The sequence below is a fragment of the Arabidopsis lyrata genome (genome assembly GCF_000004255.2).
Source record: "Arabidopsis lyrata subsp. lyrata unplaced genomic scaffold ARALYscaffold_3, whole genome shotgun sequence".
NCBI classification, from domain to species: Eukaryota; Viridiplantae; Streptophyta; class Magnoliopsida; order Brassicales; family Brassicaceae; genus Arabidopsis; species Arabidopsis lyrata.
This window is the reverse complement of record NW_003302553.1, coordinates 8242489-8264794: the sequence shown is the minus strand read 5'-3', so window position 1 is coordinate 8264794 and position 22306 is coordinate 8242489. Positions and strand designations below refer to the sequence as shown.

The 22306-nt window shown below is 35.2% G+C and overlaps 4 protein-coding genes across 4 annotated transcripts; 2 read left to right on the top strand and 2 right to left on the bottom strand.

Annotated features, from left to right (window-relative positions):
• Positions 1-349: 349 nt before the first annotated feature.
• On the bottom strand, positions 350-2267 carry LOC9319232 (B3 domain-containing protein At3g19184). Its single transcript, XM_021032048.1, has 7 exons — positions 1900-2267; positions 1731-1820; positions 1467-1501; positions 1202-1364; positions 920-1126; positions 669-819; positions 350-571 (listed from the first exon to the last, which is right to left on the bottom strand). Exons 1-7 carry the CDS (start codon positions 2035-2037, stop codon positions 561-563), a joined length of 795 nt encoding a protein of 264 aa, XP_020887707.1. The 5' UTR covers positions 2038-2267; the 3' UTR covers positions 350-560.
• Positions 2268-2350: 83 nt separating this feature from the next.
• LOC9321365 (plastid division protein CDP1, chloroplastic) lies at positions 2351-7489 on the bottom strand. The gene is made up of 12 exons (XM_021032047.1): positions 7024-7489; positions 6585-6698; positions 6315-6452; positions 5993-6097; positions 5774-5896; positions 5203-5571; positions 5005-5100; positions 4744-4860; positions 4274-4339; positions 3437-4189; positions 2840-3030; positions 2351-2721 (listed from the first exon to the last, which is right to left on the bottom strand). Exons 1-12 carry the CDS (start codon positions 7324-7326, stop codon positions 2637-2639), a joined length of 2460 nt encoding a protein of 819 aa, XP_020887706.1. The 5' UTR covers positions 7327-7489; the 3' UTR covers positions 2351-2636.
• A 470-nt stretch (positions 7490-7959) lies between these two features.
• LOC9321364 (presequence protease 1, chloroplastic/mitochondrial) lies at positions 7960-14831 on the top strand. Its single transcript, XM_021030921.1, has 19 exons — positions 7960-8555; positions 8885-9059; positions 9432-9606; positions 9728-9860; positions 9996-10066; positions 10304-10387; positions 10491-10581; positions 10694-11214; positions 11290-11454; positions 11528-11746; positions 11834-11961; positions 12194-12383; positions 13032-13115; positions 13203-13300; positions 13497-13761; positions 13848-14010; positions 14092-14272; positions 14369-14440; positions 14525-14831. The coding sequence occupies exons 1-19, from the start codon at positions 8270-8272 to the stop codon at positions 14664-14666; spliced, it is 3243 nt and encodes a 1080-aa protein (XP_020886580.1). The 5' UTR covers positions 7960-8269; the 3' UTR covers positions 14667-14831.
• Positions 14832-16984: 2153 nt separating this feature from the next.
• Positions 16985-18646, top strand: LOC9321363 (adenylate isopentenyltransferase 8, chloroplastic). Its single transcript, XM_002885251.2, has 2 exons — positions 16985-17842; positions 18046-18646. Exons 1-2 carry the CDS (start codon positions 17328-17330, stop codon positions 18533-18535), a joined length of 1005 nt encoding a protein of 334 aa, XP_002885297.1. The 5' UTR covers positions 16985-17327; the 3' UTR covers positions 18536-18646.
• The last annotated feature ends 3660 nt before the right edge of the window (positions 18647-22306 follow it).

Below are 22306 nucleotides of genomic sequence, written 5' to 3'. Positions count from 1 at the left end.
TGTGGTACAGTACTGGTAACACGAAAACCGGTTCTCAATCCTAATTGGGCTCTAAGTTAGTTGATCATATCATAAATTAAGGGGTAAATGCCACAATTCTCCACGAACTGAGTCTTGAATCCCTTATATTATTATATCAAACCAGGTTTTTATCAACATAGCCAATTATTTAAATAAAACTGTGGTTTAAGTTCCTCCCCTACACAAATGTGTAGGTGGCCATTTTAGTTTTCTGGTTTGCTTTGGTTTAGTTCGGTTAGAATTTTTTGGTTTTTGTGTTATTAGTATTTTTTGGTTTGGTGCGCGACTTCGCTTTCAACTATTTTCTTAAAGTTTGTTTCTCTTTCCCTTATCCAAATCATAAACTATCAAATTAAATCAACGTAAATCAAAATATTTAGCCGTAACGTTCCATGTTTGTCTCCATTACAAGACACAAAAACAAATCCCCATTACATAACTTCACTGCTCAGCCAAAATAATCGCAAAAAGCTCTGTTTATGTTAGTTTTAGTTCTTTTCCCACTCCTTCCGTACAAGTCCCATTTCAACCTTGAAACTCTACTTTCTTCCTACACCCATCAATCAACAAATTTAGTTTTATCTAGTTTAAGTGAGCAAGTTACTAAGATATTACAAGAGGTAAAGAGAGATTTGAGACATTATTACCTCCTCTTTTCCTTTTACCACTGCTTCTCAACTGTCTAGCTTCTGAAACATTCTCCTTCTGTTTCTTGTTTAATTCATTATCATTATCTTCATCTTCTTCATTCCCATCTGAATCTTTGTTTGCATCTTCATTTACCCTAATGATATACACCTGGAACAAGCAACATGTTTCAACATGAATACTAAAGTACTCTCTACTAGTGATATATGTTTCAAGAAATCAAGATCTCTAAGTAAAACTACTCCTTTACCTTAAACATTGTTCGGGTGATAAGTTGAAACACGACAGCATCTCCATCGACTAACTGATGATCGATGGCGAAACCTCTCCAGCCTCCGCTAAGACCGTTCTTCTCAGCAAGGTATTTCACCATAGATTCCTCATCTTCCTCGTCAACCAAAGTCATCATTTCATCACGTTTTGGCATATGTGCCTTGCAAAAAGGAAGTGGCAAGCCCTGTTTACAAAACCATATGAAATCATTGAGTTTACTTACTAGGACTAAGTTTCAGACATCTTTGCATTCACTTACCAACCAAAATCCTCCGGTCACGTGTGATTGGAGCATTGGTTTGGTAAAGCTTGGGAATTCTGGATCTAAGCTTGACTGAAGCTTCTCTGCCCTGTCGAATGCGTACATTCTTGCGTCGTCTGAAGCATATACCCGGTTCAGCAGATCTCTTCTTTGAGAGCTCCTGGAAAGCAAAACACATACAACTTATACTAGAAAGTGAAAACTAAAATCAAATGGTTTTAGCCCGATTATGTTTTGGTATATAGAGTGTGGATTGGTCAACCTTCTTGGCCTCCTCTCCAGTGGTTCTAGCCCAAACTGCGAATACGGATCAAACAACACTGATTATGAGTAATGAGGAACAACTCACGCAAAGTAGGATGTTGATTCAAGATCTAAAATTATGACAACAAGAGCAGATCATCCCAAAAACAAACTAATTATCTATCTATCTCGATTCATGTAAAAGTGAGAAAACCTTGTGATTCGTTTTATCTCACCAAAATCCTTAAAGAAACTCAAGTAAAGAAAAAGAGTAGAAAAGGACCTCTTTGTAACTTGGAGGTGGACCCTTGGCACGGCTTGATCTCCTGACCTCCGAGAAATCCACCGGAATACGCATCGTCCTTGGCTTTGCCTACATTTCCATAAAAAAAAAAATGGTTAATTCCAGTCCAGCAAAAGAAATGAGAAGAAGAAGAGAAAGGAAAAGTTACTGGAGAGGGCTTGGAAGAAGAAGAAGAGACACGAAGAGATTGAGCAAGCTTGTTGAGATTAAGCTCCCCCATTCTCTTCTTGTTCTCTTCCACCCTTTTCAAACGAATCTGCTCATAGCTTAGCTCTGATTCCACCATTTTCGTTGGTTTCTGAAACAGAGAGATAGAGAAAAGAAAGAGACAAAGATCCAAGTCTTGCTTGACTCTTGTTGGGTTTCTTCTTTCACCGCTATGTATGTGTTTATGCTTCTCCAAATTTTTTTATTTTTTTATTTTTTTATTTTATGTAATAAACATCTTAATCATTGTGTCTAATCAAACAAATTGAAATTTCAAATTCTCAACAGTGGAAATTCAGAGTAAGCCTCCATCGTGATACGTGAAGTAGGTATGGGCTTCGTAAAAGACGTTTCTTTTTTTTTTCCCTCCCTAATTAACAATTATTTTGAGATCCCTTTTATATTTTTAACTATTTTAAGAAAATATTTGATTTGACCGGTAACGCCGTAACGCTTTACATTAACAAAAAAAAAAAAAAAGTTTGTTTTATCCACAAACACATTGAAATCAAAGGAATCTACAAGGACAAATCCTTTGGGTTACTAAGGAATAAAGAAACAAACCTGAGACTTTCCTACACCGCTAGGTAAACCAGAACACAGGCTAAATGATCCCATGTTCTACTGTTGATGCTACAACCTTTAGTTAGATAATGAGCTTTTTTCTGAGGGATATTGTCACTTCTGTATTTGAATATCGCTTTGGCAGAATTTCCACGATCCATCTTCTTGCTTCTTCAGCGTATAGCGGATCTTGTAAGTGCTACAGGAAATATACAAACCGCAGCATCAGTGAAGAAGATACAAGCTCAGTCCAAAAGTAAACCAAAAGCAAAATGTTTTTACCTTCAAAAAAAAAAAAAAAAAAAAAATGTTTTTACCTGTAATATTTTGCGTTTTTGGGCTGAGATTCATCAACTAATTCTGCTGCTTCCTCTAGAAGGGCTTCGATTTCTGCAGTCTCACCAGCGATACCATCTTGGAAAATGTGTGCTTGTAGAATCTCTAGATGAAGCAAAACGAATCTCCAATAACAGGATTTAGCTTTTGCTGTTTGTGCCAACGTTTGCCACTGCAAATTTCACGTTACCCCCAAATAAAAAACACATGAGCAGACCCTAAACCAACGTTTATGACTTGAATATATGGATACAACAATGTAGCACCTGATCTGTGTTAGAATATGCAAAACTAAATTGACCGAGTGGCCAAGCGAGTGCTTTCTCACCTATATTCAGCACTCTTTAACCCAGATAAAACCAGGACTCAAAAATGTAACCTAATGTTTCTGAAATGGTTACCCATCCTCTCTCCCTCTTGTATGAAATATAACCATATTTCATTTCGGCAAAAGAATGCAATTTATAAATCTTAATCAAGACCTGGTCGAACTATTGATTCTACTAAACAATGATGTTCAACTGTGTAAACTAACTCAATTAAGCAAAGAAATAGAGTAGATGTACAGAAACAGTAACCTGGACAAGCATGGATTCATCAAGGACTTCGGAAAGGCTATAAACTTGATGTGTTGGTCCAAGAGCTTCAGCCTTAACATTTTCCCACTGTCTCACAAGCTCTTCCGCGTCTTCTGTATCCATTGGTCTTTTATGCAGTTCTGACGCAGAATGAGACAATGATGTAGCTGATTGACCAGAGCTTTTCAGATACAAGGCATCTGGATGTTCGCCATGATCCATCTTTAACATGTCCAAGAGCACTTTGATGTTGCCCACGATACCATTTCTATTCACAGAAGCAAGGTTTTTTCTGAAACTCCCAGACTCGGTTTTCCACAGAAAAGAATCTGATTCCGAATGCGGCTTACCAGAAACCGATATAGGCAGCCTCTGTAGTCTACCAGACCTAATGCCTGTTAGCTTTAGAGAGAAGAACACGGTGCAACCCAGTAAAGCAACAACAGATACCCTTCCGATCAAACTGCTTTGAGAGAGCCACTCATCCCATATTTTATTTTTGTGTACACCAAGGTTCCTCTTCAGTTGAACAGATGGCATACTGGCACCGCTTTCATCATTATTCTTGGCGGATACCACTGGGCTCTGCAAATCTGTTGGTGTCAACTGCTCGACAGCTGTATAAAGATGTTGTGACGAGTTCACGAACTGCGTTGTGGAAAGCGGTCTTTGGTTTGTCTTGTGATTCATGATCGAAGGTGACCCCATTTTCTTGTTTTCTAGATATTTCTTTTCACCCCGAAAAAAATTGGCCTGCAGAAAGTTGTATATATGAATATCTTTCTGCTTAAAAATAGAACTGCTATACAGATCTTCCAGTAGTGATCTGATTCTTACCAATGATGGAGAACAACCCCTTGTGTCTGGAAAGTTAGCAAGCACGGACTCCGTAAGCCACACTTCCTGGTCAATTTTATTAGGTAGTATGTAAGGTCGCTATCAATCTTTTTTGAAAAAAAATCAGAGCTAGCGAAGAGATGTACATACTTGCAAAATTTTCAAATTAAATTTAGTGCATGAACCCAAGGGCTTACTCAAACAAATATTAAGATTTAAGTGTATGTACAACCAACCGAAAAAAAAAGGTTAACAGCAGGCATACACAATGCTGTTAAAGCATATTCTATGAACTTAACTACCATCTACTCAATGTATCTATTTCCATTGTTTCAATTACTGCTTGAAACATAGCTCAACCTCACTCATATTCCACTAAATTTGATCATGCCATTTACATCAGGCATAGCCCTCGCTCTAGTTCTAGCAACAAATGAACACAAATTCTAGATAAAAATCATAAGGTGTACCAGTGATGGAGCAGCAGAAGTACTTCTCGACTCTTTCCCCAGGATCGAATTACGAACGGCAGAGTCTGAATTTGATTCCAGCTGCTTAAGTTTTTCCAGGGCCTCTGCCTCGGAACCCTGTGCTATCCAACATGTAGGTCCAGTAGCACTTAACTAAATGAACAACGCATGGATCTTTCGAAGCAAGTGAACTTGAAGTAAATAAGATGCAAAAGCATAGTTGATAGGGAAAAAGAATAAAGAACGCAAGAGGAAAAATACCTGTTTTAGAAGAAATGAGCAAAAAGCTTCCTCAAATTTCAGATCAACACCTTCTGATGCTATGAGACATTCGCATATTGTTTTTGCTTTATTAATCTACACAAGCATACTGAATGTTATGCTTTATAAGCAGATAGAGTAGAGAAGAAATGGACCAATCAGTTTAAATTTAACAAAAGGAAAGAAAATGAGATATACCGTTTCATTTTGCTTGCCTGAAAATCCAACAGCGATGTGAGCAAGTAACACCATGTAGAAACAATTAAAATCAATTACCACTCTTTGATTGTGGGATTCGAGTGATTTTTTATTTTTCCGTGTAATGGCTAAGTCATCCCATGGAAGAAGATCGACAATCTCTGTGGCCAATAACCTACTGATCGCCTGGCTCAAAAAGCATGGCCAGTCTTGAATTTGACATGAAGCTTCAACACTAAGGCCCTGTCTGAGCAGTTCGCCTAACGCTGCAATTGCACCTCGCCTCCTCTCTGCATTTTCCGGCGTGCGAGGCAGGCCCAGTAGATCCAATGTGCAAGGAGGTGCAAGCTCCTCTAGTGACTCCTCAATCTACAAATTTCAATTTCAATCCCTTAAAACCCAATATGCTCGTAAATTATGCATCTGGAAATACGTACTTATATGTGAAGCTCCTTAACATGATGTGATTTACAGTAAGGCTGCAGTTTTAATGATTCAATCCGGAAACAGAACTAAAAGTAAAGACAAAGAAGCTTTATATATACTAATGCAAGACAGTAGAACCTATTACCTGAGTTAACAATGCAAGTTTCCCAAGAGTAACTTTACTCTTCAGAAAACATTGAGCACGAGCAAGAGCTTCAAATCCTTGAGAGACCTTGTTAGCCTCGAAAGCAGCCTTCGCAATCGCACACTTAATGGAAAAAAAAAAACATATTAGAGATAGAAGAAGCAGAGGACTAGTGAAAGTTACTAAGTAATTCCCATTCCTAGTTCATTTGATTTTTACCTCAGCAAGTGCCATAGATAAAAATATATCATGAATATATGGCTTCGAATCAAGGTTCCTGAGAGCAGCCCGGCCAATATCCAGCACGAGTTTTTCTTGTCCAACCTGAAGCATAGTAGCTCACATCATTGCTTTATCTTCTATCCAAAAAAGGTAATATCACAAAATTAAGATAAAAATCAAATTTCCCCTTAAGTTTCATAGAAGAAAATCAAACCTGCAATTAGAAGAGGAAGGGTGAGATAGAAATGATAAATTAATGCAGAAAGATCAGTACAAAACATTTCAGGGACAAAACGCAAAATAAGCTCAGTAGTAGTACCTCTTGAAGAAGGCAAAGAGCACCAGGCAACCATGCCCACGGAATTCTAAGAGGAGATTTAGGAGCGATCTTTTCTTTCAGGTTACCAGCATATTCTGGTTCAAAAAGAAGTTTATCCCTAACATCCATGAGAAGATCCTGCACATTTAGAATCATTAAGAACAAAGTATCAAGAAACGGAGGCCACATTCCCTGTCCAACTCTAGTGATAAAATGGTCAAATTCTATGGAGCAACTGAAAACAGGATCAAACTCTGTATAGGTCTTAACCTGGCGAGCTACAGCAGCTTCCATTGTATAACCTTCTTCAGCATCAGCTTTTTTCAAATTTATAACCGACTTCACCACCTCGTCTTTCTCAGCTTGATCAGAAACTCCGATAAGCTGCAAATCCAATACCATTAACAGTATCCTGGGATAATGTCTAACAGACAAAACGCTACATTCCTTACATTCACTCTATTGCAGAAATCAACTACTATACAGTATGAAATTGCTAGATTATTTGGCCAAATCAAAACATCCAACTCTTTCTACACGCTAGAGAGACTAAATTCCCACAACTTTGGAGGAAAACATTTCAATTTCAACCAAATTTAGAAGGATAAAAAAACAAGTTCCACTTGCACTTCAGCGAGGAGCAAAGTACCAAATCGCAGAGATCGTATATTCAGAGATTCCGAGAACTAAGGCAGTCGGAGCAAAATACCTGGTAACACGTAACCGGGATTTCGATTGCCGAGGTAGATGCAGCGAGGGAAGAAGTACGAGATGGCGCATTTTCCACGACATGGATACCACCACCACCAGCATTCAGCCTCCTCCGTCCTTCACGCTGAAACCGCCGCAAAGATAAACCAGAACCGAAGATTTCACCGGATTCAGAACGAACGACGAGGAGACCTGAGATCTGAAGCTCCGGGCGATCAACGACGAAGCTGGTGCCGCGATTAGAGATTGCGCAAAGCAGACAAGAAGAAGGGAGAACTGGAAATGTGTAAGCCAGCGGCATTGCGCAACAGCTCCAGAAGACGAACGAACCCTAGAAGAAGAAGTAGAGTGAAGCTAGAATCATGGTATTTACTGGATTTCTTCGGAGGAGAGAAAATCGGAAATTTGGTCTTTAGGCTTTTGACAGTGATTTTGCCTTTCTCTCTTAATGTTTCGGTCTTGTGACGATGATAAGGTAACCCGCTGGCTAAAAGAGAGGCTCTGCTAATTTAGGACGAGACGAGACGTGGTCACGTCACGTGGATAATAAAGAAACTTCTGGAAGATCATTGGGTCGTCTCTGGGCTTTCATTTTTTTTTTAGGCCTAATTTTCGGCCCATAAGTAATGTGCCAAGAAGAATTATCATTTTTACTTTAAGTTCCATAGGATAATAAATAAAAATTCAGATTTATTTTGTTACTTTGGTTTGATAAATTTATATGTAAGAAAATTCTGATAATTCCAAAAAAAAGAAAAGTTGAAAATTACCTGTCTAGTAGTATAACTATGTAAATTGATCAGATACACCAAAATCTTTAAAACAAATTCACCCAAAAAAAGATTTTTAAGATATTTTCTGGTCATTATATTTTTGGAGGATAGCAAATTGCAACACTCAAAACACATTTGGCTATACGAGAACCACGTTTGCTTTCTTGCAAATCAGCACCTCTTTTTTGTTCTTAAGTACTAACTAAATATTCAGAAAAATAAAATTCCAGTTTAGTAAAATAGAGAATATTTTTTCAGAATAATTTTGTGTGTTGTACAAGAAATGGGGGATTCATTTTTTATATTTTACTTTTTTCCTCGACAAGTAAAAACAAAACACACAATGACACAAGGATAAAACCTCTTTTGCCGTTGGGTTTTATTTTAGGACCTTTATTTTACTTCTTTGCAATATCCTTATTTCGTCTCCGTCAGTAGCAGTCTTCGCCGGGAAATATATTTCCGGTAGCGATGCTCCGAACAGTCTCTTGTTTAGCTTCGCGCAGCTCAGCCCCTCTATTCTTTCGCTTCTTTCGTCAGTTCCCTCGCTCTTACATGTCTCTCACATCGTCGACGGCCGCTCTCCGTGTCCCCAGTCGCAATCTTCGCCGGATTTCCTCTCCTTCAGTTGCCGGAAGACGTCTCTTTCTCCGCCGAGGTTTGAGGATTCCCTCCGCCGCAGTTCGTAGTGTCAATGGGCAGTTCTCTCGCCTCTCTGTTCGCGCCGTCGCCACACAACCCGCACCACTTTATCCCGGTGAGGATTTTGCACATATGCTTCTTCTTCGTTTTCTGTTTGAAGTTTGATTGTTAATTGATTTGTTCTCTTAGTTTAGATTTCAGGTTGTTTCTCTTTATTACCAATTTCACACATAATCTTGTCCTTAGAGAACATTTGGAAGTGTCTTCTATGATTTGTGCCACTTGTGAAATTGAGGTTCTTACTTTAGGATAGGTTGTGATTGTGAATTGTAGATAGGTGTGTAGCCTTTTTCTTTTCTTGCTTTGTGTCTATGTTGTAATCAAATGGAGCCATGTGTAACCTCTGCTGATGCGTGATTTTCCTTTTTTGTTATTTGGATTCAGATGTAGGTCAAGATGAGGCTGAGAAGCTTGGATTTGAAAAAGTGTCGGAAGAATTCATCTCAGAGTGTAAATCAAAGGCGATTCTCTTCAAACACAAGAAAACTGGTTGCGAGGTGATGTCTGTGTCAAATGAGGATGAGAACAAGGTCTTCGGCGTTGTTTTCAGGACTCCTCCGTAAGTTTAGTTCGTAATAATGTGACCTGAGTATTTATTAGGTAGGCAATTGAAATTGGTACCTAGCGCTGCACTTCGTGAATTTAACTAATCGAAATGGTCAGATTTATTACTACTCATTAAAGGTCGTTTTTCGGTTTAAACCTAGTCATTTCGTTTCCTCTTCTTGTTTATTAGTACTTGTATGTCTAAGCTTTGGAGGTCAATAACTTATCAGATTGCTTAACGCTTTGTAACAAGTCGATAAGAGCAACTGCACTTTCAGTAGATATTGGCCCCCACATGCACCTCCTTGTCAAAGGGACCTTATGTTAGGGTTTGAAAAACTTATAATGGAAGCAATTTAAAATCATAGTTTCGCTGTTAATGCAGGAAGGATTCCACTGGCATTCCGCACATACTGGAACATAGCGTTCTGTGTGGGTCAAGAAAGTACCCGCTAAAAGAGCCATTTGTTGAACTACTCAAGGGAAGTTTGCATACTTTTCTAAATGCATTCACATATCCAGATAGGACCTGCTACCCAGTTGCTTCCACCAATACAAAGGTACAACGAGCCAAATATAAAGTCCTTCTTTTGTTGTCCTTAGTGAGCTAATCTCTTTCTTTCTGTTACTGTATCTAAATTGAGTCTTTTCCTGACCACATTTCATCACTATCTATGGTAGGATTTTTACAATCTTGTCGATGTATATTTGGATGCTGTCTTCTTCCCCAAGTGTGTGGATGACGTGCACACCTTTCAGCAAGAGGGCTGGCACTATGAGCTTAATGATCCCTCTGAAGACATATCTTACAAAGGTTTTATTTACCTAGGATTCCATTTTAGAGCTCTTTTCCTCACTTTTTGGTGTCTTAGTATCGATAATATCTTTTCGTTTATCAGCTACTTCATATACCCACTCATCCTATCTCATCGTTGATGTTTGATTTCAGGTGTTGTTTTTAATGAGATGAAAGGTGTCTATTCACAGCCTGATAATATTTTAGGGCGAATTGCTCAACAGGCAAGTTTTGGGTTTTGTTTGCTATAGCTGAAAGTTTCTCGTTGTTGGTTTAGTCCAATTTTGGTTTTTGACCTTATTAATCAACTAAATGATGTAGCCATCTGCAATATATACCTATCTTTCTTGAAAAGGCCGTTTGGACACTTGGAACAAATACCTTGTTAGATAATCTGAGACATATTTCCTTGGTATAGTGGTTCTGATGAAATCACCTGCTACTATTTTCACTTTTATTAGGCGTTGTCGCCAGAAAATACATATGGTGTTGACAGTGGAGGTGATCCAAAAGATATCCCTAAGCTGACATTTGAGGAATTCAAGGTTTGTTAAAAGTCAAATTATTATGCTAGTATATTACTGGTATGTGTAACTTCTGGTGCATATTATATATATATATATATTTCTTGGTTTGGGACAATTTTAGGAGTTCCACCGTCAGTATTATCACCCAAGCAATGCCAGGATCTGGTTCTATGGAGATGATGATCCCGTTCACCGCCTTCGTGTCTTGAGTGGTAAAGATTGATATCTCCTTTGTCTTACTAGAAATAATCCTCATATTTTTTGAGTTTGTTTTCTATGTCGATTTTGAAATACATTTTATCCCCACGTTTCTTATATGTGCAGAATACTTGGACATGTTTGAAGCAAGTCCATCTCCCGATAGTTCAAAGATTAAACCTCAAAAGTTATTCTCTAAGCCTGTCAGACTGGTTGAGAAATATCCTGCTGGTCGAGATGGTGACCTTAAAAAGAAGCACATGTTGTGCGTTAACTGGCTATTGTCTGAGAAGCCCTTGGACTTGCAAACTCAGCTTGCACTTGGCTTCTTGGATCATCTTATGCTGGGGACTCCTGCTTCACCACTAAGAAAAATCTTATTGGAAAGCGGTTTAGGAGAAGCTCTTGTCAGTAGTGGGTTGTCAGACGAACTATTGCAACCCCAGTTCAGTATTGGTTTGAAAGGTGTGTCCGAAGATAATGTTCAAAAGGTTGAAGAGTTGATCATGGATACTCTGAAAAAGTTGGCAGAAGAAGGGTTTGACAATGATGCTGTGGAGGCATCCATGAATACAATTGAGTTTTCTCTGAGGGAAAACAACACAGGATCTTTCCCTCGTGGTTTATCACTTATGCTCCAATCTATTGTAAGTTAATATGCCTTTTATGCTTACGTGTCTGTCTATTCAGGTATCACTCCTTATTTGATTATTGTTGTTTAGGCAAAATGGATATACGATATGGATCCTTTTGAGCCATTAAAGTATACGGAACCATTGAAGGCCCTGAAAACCAGAATAGCTGAGGAGGGATCCAAGGCCGTCTTTTCCCCACTGATAGAGAAGTTTATCTTGAACAACTCGCATCGTGTTACCATAGAGATGCAGGTGATCTTCTTTTACAAGTTTCTCGTTGCTATGTAATGTTTCTTTACTTTTGTGCTAAACACTGTTTTGCCAGCCTGATCCCGAAAAAGCTACTCAAGAGGAAGTGGAAGAGAAAAATATCCTGGAAAAAGTTAAAGCAGCTATGACAGAAGAAGATCTTGCAGAGCTAGCACGTGCCACAGAGGAGCTAAAATTGAAACAAGAAACTCCTGACCCTCCTGAAGCATTGAGATGTGTTCCAAGTTTGAACTTGGGTGACATTCCAAAAGAACCTACTTATGTTCCCACCGAGGTAATCGTTTTGCTAGCCCGTGCTTTTGTTGTATTTCCTTATTTTCCGAGCTTGCTAATTTTACTGATATGAACTTTTAAACAATAGGTTGGAGATATTAATGGTGTGAAGGTTTTGCGGCATGACCTTTTCACCAATGATATTATCTACGCTGAAGTAGTCTTTGATATTGGTTCCCTGAAACATGAGCTTCTTCCACTAGTACCACTTTTCTGGTATGGTTTAAGCTTTCTTATGATTTCCTTATGAGCTTCTTACCAAGTTTTTCCAGAAATGTGCATGGTCGGAGTGCTAATTGAAGAATGTTGTTAGATTCTCTGCCATGCATTTTCAAAAGCATGGGAAATTTTTTATATTTTAGGGAGTACGTTGACAGCTGTAAATAACAAATGTTTTGCTTCATACTATATTGATATATTAACTCTGATAATATTATTTTTTTGACAGTCAATCATTACTGGAGATGGGCACAAAAGATTTGACTTTTGTTCAACTTAATCAGTTGATTGGAAGGAAAACGGGAGGGATATCAGTTTATCCCCTTACATCATCAGTTAGGGGTAAGGATGAACCATGCAGCAAAATTATCGTACGCGGAAAATCCATGGCTGGGCGTGCTGACGACCTTTTTAACCTGGTACTTTGTCATTTAAAATCCCTTGCTTTAGCTTATCGCATTTTCTCTAGATTTATGTACATTGGCTTATGGGATATATAGTGCTGTCTACCTGATCGATCATGTTATCTTCGGTCTCCAAGTGATATAGTGCAGCTGTTAATTTCTGCTGCATGGCCCTGTAGTTAGTTTGCTAAATGTAGTTTACCAATTTACTTGTCTCTGGATTTGTGTATGTTAGGTTATGGGATGTGTAGAGCTGTCTACCTGATAGATTTTTCTTCTTCTTGGGTCTCCATGAGATACAGTGCAGCTGTCAATGTGTAGATCTTTATTTTTTCCTGTTTTTCCAAAATACTAAAGCGCCGCCTCTCTCGCCCTTGTCTCTTTCTTCTCTAAGAAATACTTGATGTTTTCTCTATGACTACTGGATTATGGTAACAGCCATTCTCACTGGAAACCTGGTTTTGTCTGTTAAGATATAATGTAACCTTGATATAGAAACAGATAGTAGCGAATGGTGATGGAAGAACTTTGCAAAATTTTCAGTGCCTTTCATGAATCAGAACCATGATCCAACTAGACATTTATTTCAATCCCATATTCTATTTTATTTCTGTCGAAATTATAGGTTGGCTCTTATCTTCATTGCTTTTTATCTTGCTGCAGATGAATTGCTTGTTGCAAGAGGTTCAATTTACAGATCAGCAGAGGTTTAAACAGTTTGTCTCTCAAAGCAGAGCACGGATGGAGGTATGTAGTAGGGTTTATCTTTCTGTCTTTGCATGATAAGTGGAACTTGAAAGTAGTAGTATAAACATCACTTCACATTCTATGCAGAACCGATTGAGGGGAAGTGGTCATGGAATTGCTGCGGCGAGGATGGATGCAATGTTGAACATTGCTGGATGGATGTCTGAACAGATGGGTGGTCTCAGGTTGGAATTTGATTATTCTTTGTTTGACTTTTAATTTAGCCCTTGTTTTTGTTTTATTTACCCCTTGTTTATATCATCTTCTCTCTCTGGTGTTGATCTTTGTTGAGAATGAACTTTATTCACATTTTAGAGTTTATTTCTACTATTCTTTTGAGACTTGAAGAACCTAACAAAGTTGAGAATCTCTCTTTTGTAGCTATCTTGAATTTTTACATACTCTTGAAAAGAAAGTGGATGAAGACTGGGAAGGAATTTCATCCTCACTTGAGGAGATCAGAAGATCTCTCCTTGCCAGGAATGGTTGCATAGTTAACATGACTGCTGATGGGAAGTCTCTCACCAACGTCGAAAAATCTGTTGCGAAATTTCTAGATTTACTCCCTGAGAAGCCCTCCGGTGGGCTGGTCACTTGGGATGGTCGACTTCCTCTCAGAAATGAAGCTATTGTGATACCAACCCAGGTAAAAAAGGAAGATCGGTTTATATAGAATGTGGTTGGGTTTAGGGTTTTCAATATAGTAAACTCGCATTCAAACTCTCTTTGCAGGTAAACTATGTTGGAAAAGCAGGTAACATATACAGCACCGGATATGAGCTTGATGGCAGTGCATATGTTATATCAAAGCATATAAGCAATACATGGTTATGGGATCGTGTTCGTGTAAGCGGTGGTGCATATGGAGGTTTCTGTGACTTCGATTCGCATTCAGGTACAATACTGCTTTCTACTTTCTTGAATATGAAAAGAATTGTGAAACTAAATTTATTCTTCTCTTGATATCTTTGTTCAGGAGTATTTTCTTACTTATCTTACCGGGATCCAAACTTGTTGAAGACACTTGACATATATGATGGAACTGGAGATTTCTTACGTGGCCTTGATGTGGATCAAGAAACACTCACTAAAGCTATTATAGGCACCATCGGTGATGTTGATTCATACCAATTACCTGATGCCAAAGGTTATAGCAGGTAAATGATTTTATTTTATTTTAATTTCATTTTGTCTGTCTATTTGAACAAACATAACGGATCCTGAATCAAAATTGTTGAATCTCTTTCACCCAGTTTGTTGAGGCATTTACTCGGAGTAACTGACGAAGAACGGCAAAGAAAGCGTGAAGAGATATTAACAACAAGGTTGGTTAAATCAAGGACATTCTCTCAATAAGTTTTCTTTTGCATTCTAATTAAAAGTGTTAATTCACTTTTGTTGCTCCACAGTTTGAAGGACTTCAAGGATTTCGCAGAAGCAATAGATGTGGTTAGAGATAAAGGTGTTGCGGTGGCTGTGGCATCCGCAGAAGACATTGATGCAGCAAACAATGAACGCTCCAACTTTTTCGAGGTGAAGAAAGCTCTCTAAAGGGATTGGACAACTTTCACAATAATATTTACGATTGAGAATCTCATTAGATTTCTCTTGGTTTCTTTTCTACTAGAGTCATCAATGTCTTCTCAAAGCTATTATTAAATGTCCAAATATTAAGAATTTTCACAGTAAATGTCCAACCTAAAACTGTTTTACTCATTTTCTTCCATATTAAAATTGGCTTTTTGTCATTTTTAATTTATAAAAAAAATTGGTAAAAAAAAAAGCCAACTGAAAAACAAAATATTTATGAAAACTAAGTCGGCGAAAAATGTGGAAATCTCCGGAGACAATGGCCAACAAAAGGAGATCATCGTAGAAAAACTAAAAAAATTCTATGAAAAAAAAAAGAAAGCCAAAGCTTCTAAAGCTTCATTGGATCTATTTCAATGAGTTAGAAATTCTTTTTGTATTGTAAAGATTCTAAAGCACTTGCCAATCAGACTTTACATTTTCATCGCACAATACAAAAATATTATGTAGTAACTACAATTGGTATATGACATAATATTTTGGAAACATATAAAACTAGGAAAATGGAAATGGAGAAAAGGAAAAGAAAAAAATATATACACTTGTCTAGAAACGTTCATATGCAATATATGTTACCACTAAAGAATGAAAAAAGTATGTATATAGGGAATATATTGTTTTCAGCTTTGTAACCCTAATACCGACAAAGTCATTACACCTTGGAGGAAGCATCATCGAGCTTTGAAGATCAACTCTTACTTCCTAAGATCCCGATCGATATAGAAGAGAATAGAGGTACAGTAAAAAAAAATTACAAATTAATATTCCCGTTGTTTCAAAATATAAGATGTTTTGAAGTATTATTTTTGTTTCAAAAGATAAGACGTTTTCAAATTTATATGCAAATTATATATTAATTTAATATTTTTGATTATTTATATTATGCAGTCTCATTTATAATTGGTTGAACTTTTTAAAAGTGGATGTTTCTTAATCTGCGTGATTTTAACTAAAATGTCTTATATTTTGAACAGAGGGAGTATATATTATAAAATAATAATTTTTTTGGTCTCAAGTCGGATTATTATCAAAATGAACAATTTCGATAAGATAATAATTATTTTAAGAATCTATATATAATGTCATTCATAGCATAAATTTAAAAAATATGTAATTTATGTAGTTGATATATATATATATATATAGATAATATATTAATGTTTATAAATTTTTATAAATTAATAAACACTATAAAATAATAAATTTTTTGGTCTCAAGTCGGATTAGTGTCAAAATGACCAAATTCGATATAATTATTATTATTTTAAGAATCTATAGATAAATATACAATGTCACATACTCACATAACTTAAATTAATAATCATGTAATTTATTTAGATTACACACCCATATAAATATATATATATATAAGATAATATATTAATATTTATAAAATCTTTATAAATTAATAAATACCATAAAATAATAAATTTTATGGTCTCAAGTCGGATTAGTGTCAAAATGAACAAAATTCGATAAGATAATAATTATTTTAAGAATGTATATATAAATATATAATTTCATTCATAACATAAATTAATAATCATGTAATTGATGTAATTTACATATATATATATATATATATATATATATATATATATATATAGATAATATATTAATGTAAGCTTTCAGTTACTTTATTAAATAGATTTTATTAGAGCCCACCACTAACTTTATTATATAAAAAATATCATGTTGTGTCTTTAAACTATCTTATTGTAGTATCGTCTATAAAGTTTTCATAAAAATAGCCAAAATTTTCTGTAAGTTTTTTAATTTTTTGAATATGCATCATTTTCATTTTGATAGTGTATTATAAAATGATAAAACACAACAATTGAGGTTTGTTAATACACTATCATTTTCATTTTGATAGTGTATTATGTATATCGTTTGTATAAGTGAATTCATGTATAGTCTTTGTTATTTATTGTAACATAATTTGCTTTTTTCTTCTAAATAATTAAATTTTAAGTTCAAAACTACAAAAACTATAACATCCAAAACATTAATTTTATTTAGATTAAATTGTTCTAACTCATATTTATTAAAAATAACAACAATTAAAACAAAATTCTTTATATATCAATAAATATTCATTTATAGACAAATTAATCTCTTTATAAACTAATAAAATATTATGATCCCAACATTATTAATTTATAGAGATTTTACTATATACTTCTTCAATTGTGTTAGTTTACAAATATGCATGCATGAGCTATCTAATTTACCTTTGACTATAAATTTTCATAAGGCAGTGGAGAATAAGAAAACGTACGATTAATTAGTACAATGTTTTTTTTTCTTTTGTTTCTTTTTCTGCTAAGAATGTATGTAAGGACAATGTTGAAAGCTTGAATGGTAACAAATCAATATGCATGCATGATAGATCACAAAATCAATGTTAACCCATTAGTCACCAACACCAATAAAGCAACAAATTCCACCAGTATTACATATCTAATCAAGCATATACAGACACTTATATAAATACCGTATGATATGTCCTTTGACTTATCAAACATCCTTTTGTTTTGTTTTGTTAAGGGTTTATACTGTCAAGTTTATGAGCTGATCTAAGAGAGATTGTAAACAGCACATTTGTCTCTTTGGTTAACTATGCAAAATCTTACTTCCACATTCGTGTCTCGTTCCATAGTCCCGATCACTTCTCCGCGACTGCGACTGCCACCACCACGATCAGTAGTTCCCATGACTACCGTTTGCATGGAACAATCATCCAAGCAAAAAGTGGTTGTGATCATGGGAGCCACGGGATCAGGCAAGTCACGTCTCTCAATCGATCTAGCAACCCGTTTCTCTGGAGAGGTCGTCAATTCTGACAAAATTCAATTCTACAATGGATTGAAGGTCACTACTAATCAAATGAGCATCCCTGAGAGATGTGGAGTCCCTCACCATCTCCTTGGTGAGCTCCCTCCGGATGACAGCGAACTAACTACCTCCGAATTCCGCTCTTTGGCGTCGCGGTCCATCTCCGAGATTACTGCTCGTGGAAATCTCCCGATTGTAGCTGGCGGATCAAACTCCTTTATTCATGCTCTCCTTGTCGACCGTTTCGACCCCCAAACCTATCCATTCTCTTCCGAGGTCTCCATCTCTTCCAACTTGAGGTATGATATGTATTATATATATATAGTTTGTTTCTACAAAACGAATTCAAAATTTTATATGTCTTCCAAAGATATTCAAAACATTTCAAGGCATCTTAGTGTACACTTTCACATTGTAAATGTCAAAAATATTTAAAAACATACCAAATGTTTTATATCTAAATCTCATTAATTTGTCCTTTACGCTTTTGGTTGTGTAAAAGGTACGAGTGTTGCTTCCTTTGGGTGGATGTCTCAGTCTCGGTCCTGTTCGAGTACCTCTCAAAACGTGTCGACCAGATGATGGAGTCAGGGATGTTCGAGGAGCTCGCTGGTTTCTACAACCCGAGATATTCCGGGTCCACGATCCGAACCCACGGGATTCACAAGACCATAGGAATACCCGAGTTTGACCGGTACTTCAGCTTATACCCACCGGAGAATAACCACAAGATGCCCGAATGGGACCAAGCAAGAAAGGCGGCATACGAGGAAGCTGTGCAAGAGATCAAAGAGAACACATGGCGTCTTGCAAAGAAGCAGATTGAGAGGATCGTGAAGCTGAAAAGCAGCGGATGGGACATTCAGAGGTTGGACGCTACGCCGTCATTCAGAAGATCGTCGAGAGAGATTTGGGACAAGACTGTTTTGGATGAAAGCGTCAAGGTTGTGAAACGCTTCTTGGTGAAAGACAAAGTGGGAGTTATTTGTTAGTGGATTTTAATTGATTTGAAAATCTAATCACAATTATGTGTTATGAAATCATTTAATTCTGTTTTTATTTTATTCGATGTTTAAGGGTTTTGCACCCCGATTATGAAATCATTTAATTTTGTTTGTTTTTAAGCTAAAACATCAGTTATATCTACCTAAACACGGTTCAAACCCAGAATAAAACACATAATATAAATCGTCAAAATCAATAGAAAACTAATTAGTTTTGTTGAAAATTATGAATATCAACTAATTCAAAACAATGTTTTTTTCCTAAAACATCAAATAAAAAAATAGGGAGTATATTGGATTATGGATTTAAAAAGTTTTTTTTATCAAAATCACGTGTTATAATATTTTTTAAATACGAGTTGAAATTTGGTATTATTCGTTTAATAATCTTTTGTTAGATTTTATTTCACATTGAATTTAACAAATTTGGAATTGTTTTATGTAGAGAAACAAAAGCTCAAGTCCGAGGAAAAACCTTATTATTTTAAAATCTACTTGCTTGATGATGTAAAACGTACATGTATATGATTTTAAAATCAATGGAGATTTCCAAATCCTACGTACGATCTGTAAACCAATAACATCTCCAAGCCTTTATTTTCTATTTTTCCGCCATTTTTATTTTTCCAGTTTATGATACAAACAAGACTAGAGAGATTTTCTTTTTAATTAACAAACTATATAGATGAACACTCCAGCACATATTGGCATTGTTGAGTATGATCTTTGTCATTAATTTTAATTTGTAGCTTTATTAAGGACAAAGCTACCATAAAAACGTCAATTAACTGTTTTTCTTGTCGTTATATAAGTATAATTAACGTGCAGCTGGAGTGTTCATATTTTTCATTAATTAATCTCTTGAACATGCAATATTCGGATTTGAAATAACATAGTGGTAACATTAACATAAACTACTAATTTAAGATATATATGTCATAGTCACTCAGGATATTATTTATACAGTTTAGGAATATCATGTCCCAGTCTAAAGCTTGTTTTCTCTTATGTACAATTTCATGTGATATTCCAAATTTCCAAGTAGTTGGTAGTTTCGCAGTTTCTTACTAAATTGCTCGAAGAAGGATACTATAGTTCCGACTGTTATATAAACTGTGGCCATTGTGAAATACACATGGATAGGCTTAGTCACCTTTTAATATAATTTGATCATAAATACGAAACTGTAGAGTGATCGACCTGTTTGGCTTCTTTTTTTTCCTTATTAAAAGTCATGTTCGAACTTGGTAATATATGATAAGTGACAACAGAGAGAACCAGGTTCATTTAATTTTATATTCAGATATGAACCAGAGCTGTGGATTTATGATCACAGACATAAAATGAGTTGCCGTGTGTGTATCTTCAGTCAGTGGTCCTTTTGTCTAAGTAGCTCTTAACAAAAAACTAGAACAACAAATAATATATTAGAAAGAAAAGAAAAAGATGGATTGTTTTAAAAGAATTGCCAAAGGCATGAAAAGGAAGAAACATATAAGTAAAGATAAATGTAAGATGAGACGGTTACACAGATCCCGACCCCAACTAAAAAGTGTATTTTTACATTGTTTGACATTTTCTTTTTCATCTGTTAGAAAACTCCAGCTCCTCTGTTGACCCTTTTTCTTTTATGGCAATCAGGTGACCAACAAACAGAATTCTCAAGGACCAAGATTCATGTAACTTCGTTATGCATGGTCATGTATGTGTAAGATATATTGTAGAGATTCATAGGGTTTAATCCGGTATTTTTTTTTGTCGAATTTGTATTTTTTTTGTTCGTGGAAAGATCTTTTAAATAAATATATAGTTAGTGTATTATTTCGATAGGATATAATCCATTTTTTTCAATAACGTGTATTTTATCGAATTTGAATTCGGATCGTGACATAGCGGCAATATTAATGCAACATACTAATATACTATGTAACAAGTACTAGTTATAATCACTTTTCCTTCCTTTTCTATCTAATCTTGCAAACAATATTTTCTTTGCAGAAAATATCTAAATTTTGATAAAGAGTCATCTAAATAGTAAAAATTACCTTAACATTAAAATTAATATAACATAAAATTCAACTTATTATTTGTTACATTCAACTAATTAACAATGTAACAAAAACATGCAGTTATTTATTTGTACCGTACGTTTACGATATTTCATACAAATAATAAATGGATAAATATCCAAAACCGAGAAAGTTTGAAAAATGAAAGGCGAAAGTTTTATTGAAAGGATCTATTACTTTTTTATAAGCTTATTACGACCATATCCAGGACTATGATCATATGAATTACATGGTCACTGAATATATTATTTTAATTATAATCATTCCTCTTGATTTGTCTGCAAATATCCTAAATAAATGCATTGGTCAGCGAATTCGTTGTTGCATACTTGCATTAGTCACTTAATCGTTACTCGATGATTCCTTTTATTACGAAAAATTTATTGAAAATGGTCCCATTTAATTTATTGGAAGAATAAAGAAGTAGTATATGTATCAATTATACATAGTATATGATTAAATTTGTAAACCGTTTGGCCATTTATATATTTGCTCTTTAATACGAGAATTGAGTTTAATATAGTATAGTTTACAATTGGTTTTAGCTGTACGGACAATTTTAGTTGAGCTTTAATGGCTCAATATATGGTTTTAACACTTGTACATGATTTCATATTACATGTCATTAAAATGACATATAGGACAAAATATATTGTTGATGTGTATTTGAGTGGAAGAAAATTACACATGCATGGACTTTCAAAAATCTAAAATTTGGAAATATTGATAAAATAACTACACATAAAACAAGAGCTTAGACTTTATATGAGTTAGTCTATATGACATAATTGATGTTTCTACTAAACAAACCCCAAATTGCTATTCCCTTTTCCAGATTCAAGCATTATTTGATCCGTCACTAATTTCATGGTTTTATATGAAGATTTGGTGATGATATGAACTAAAAGTTTCTTTATATATATATATATCATGTACCCAAAAGTTGTATCATTGGTTTATAACTAACTGAAGATTTAGGCTCTTACAGGACTGTTAACAAAAATTATAGTATTATTTTAAATGTAAATGATCGTGGCGCTAGAAATGTACTCCGACAAGCATATATTGTTAAATCTATGTATCTTCTGTTATAGGCATCTTTAATTTATTGTTCCGACCACCAAATTTTTTCTCTATTTCATAAATTCGTTAAACGATGTGTCTTCTTTTGTTATAGTATCTTCATTTGAAATACTGTTAGGCACCACAATTTTTTTTTTTTTTTAACGTTTTTTTTTTTTTGGTAAAAAGGCTCATAAAATAAAAATATTTGGTAGAAACTAAAGTATTTTTCGAAAAAAATAAATAAAATAGGGCCCAAACAATTAAATTTGAATGTAATAATATTCAAAATATCATTATTTTTGTATAATTTACTAAAAATAGGTCAAAAAAAAAAAATTTAGCCCTAAAACTTATAAATATATTGAGCCTCATTTTATTTTTCGTGTATGGGCTCACAAATGCTCGGACCGGCACTGTTAACGGTGGGTTGTTAGACAAATCTTAACTCAATCTTATAATTAAAATAAATGAGAAAATATGTTTTAAACTAAGAAACGTTCCTTAGTTAAGAGCTAAAATTAAGCTTAAGAGGCGTCCACGTGTCGGATTATGAGTGGGTAGTCTTTCTTTCTTGCTCTCTCTCTCTTCGCGAAAACAGAGAAACGATCTTTGTTTGATTCAAATT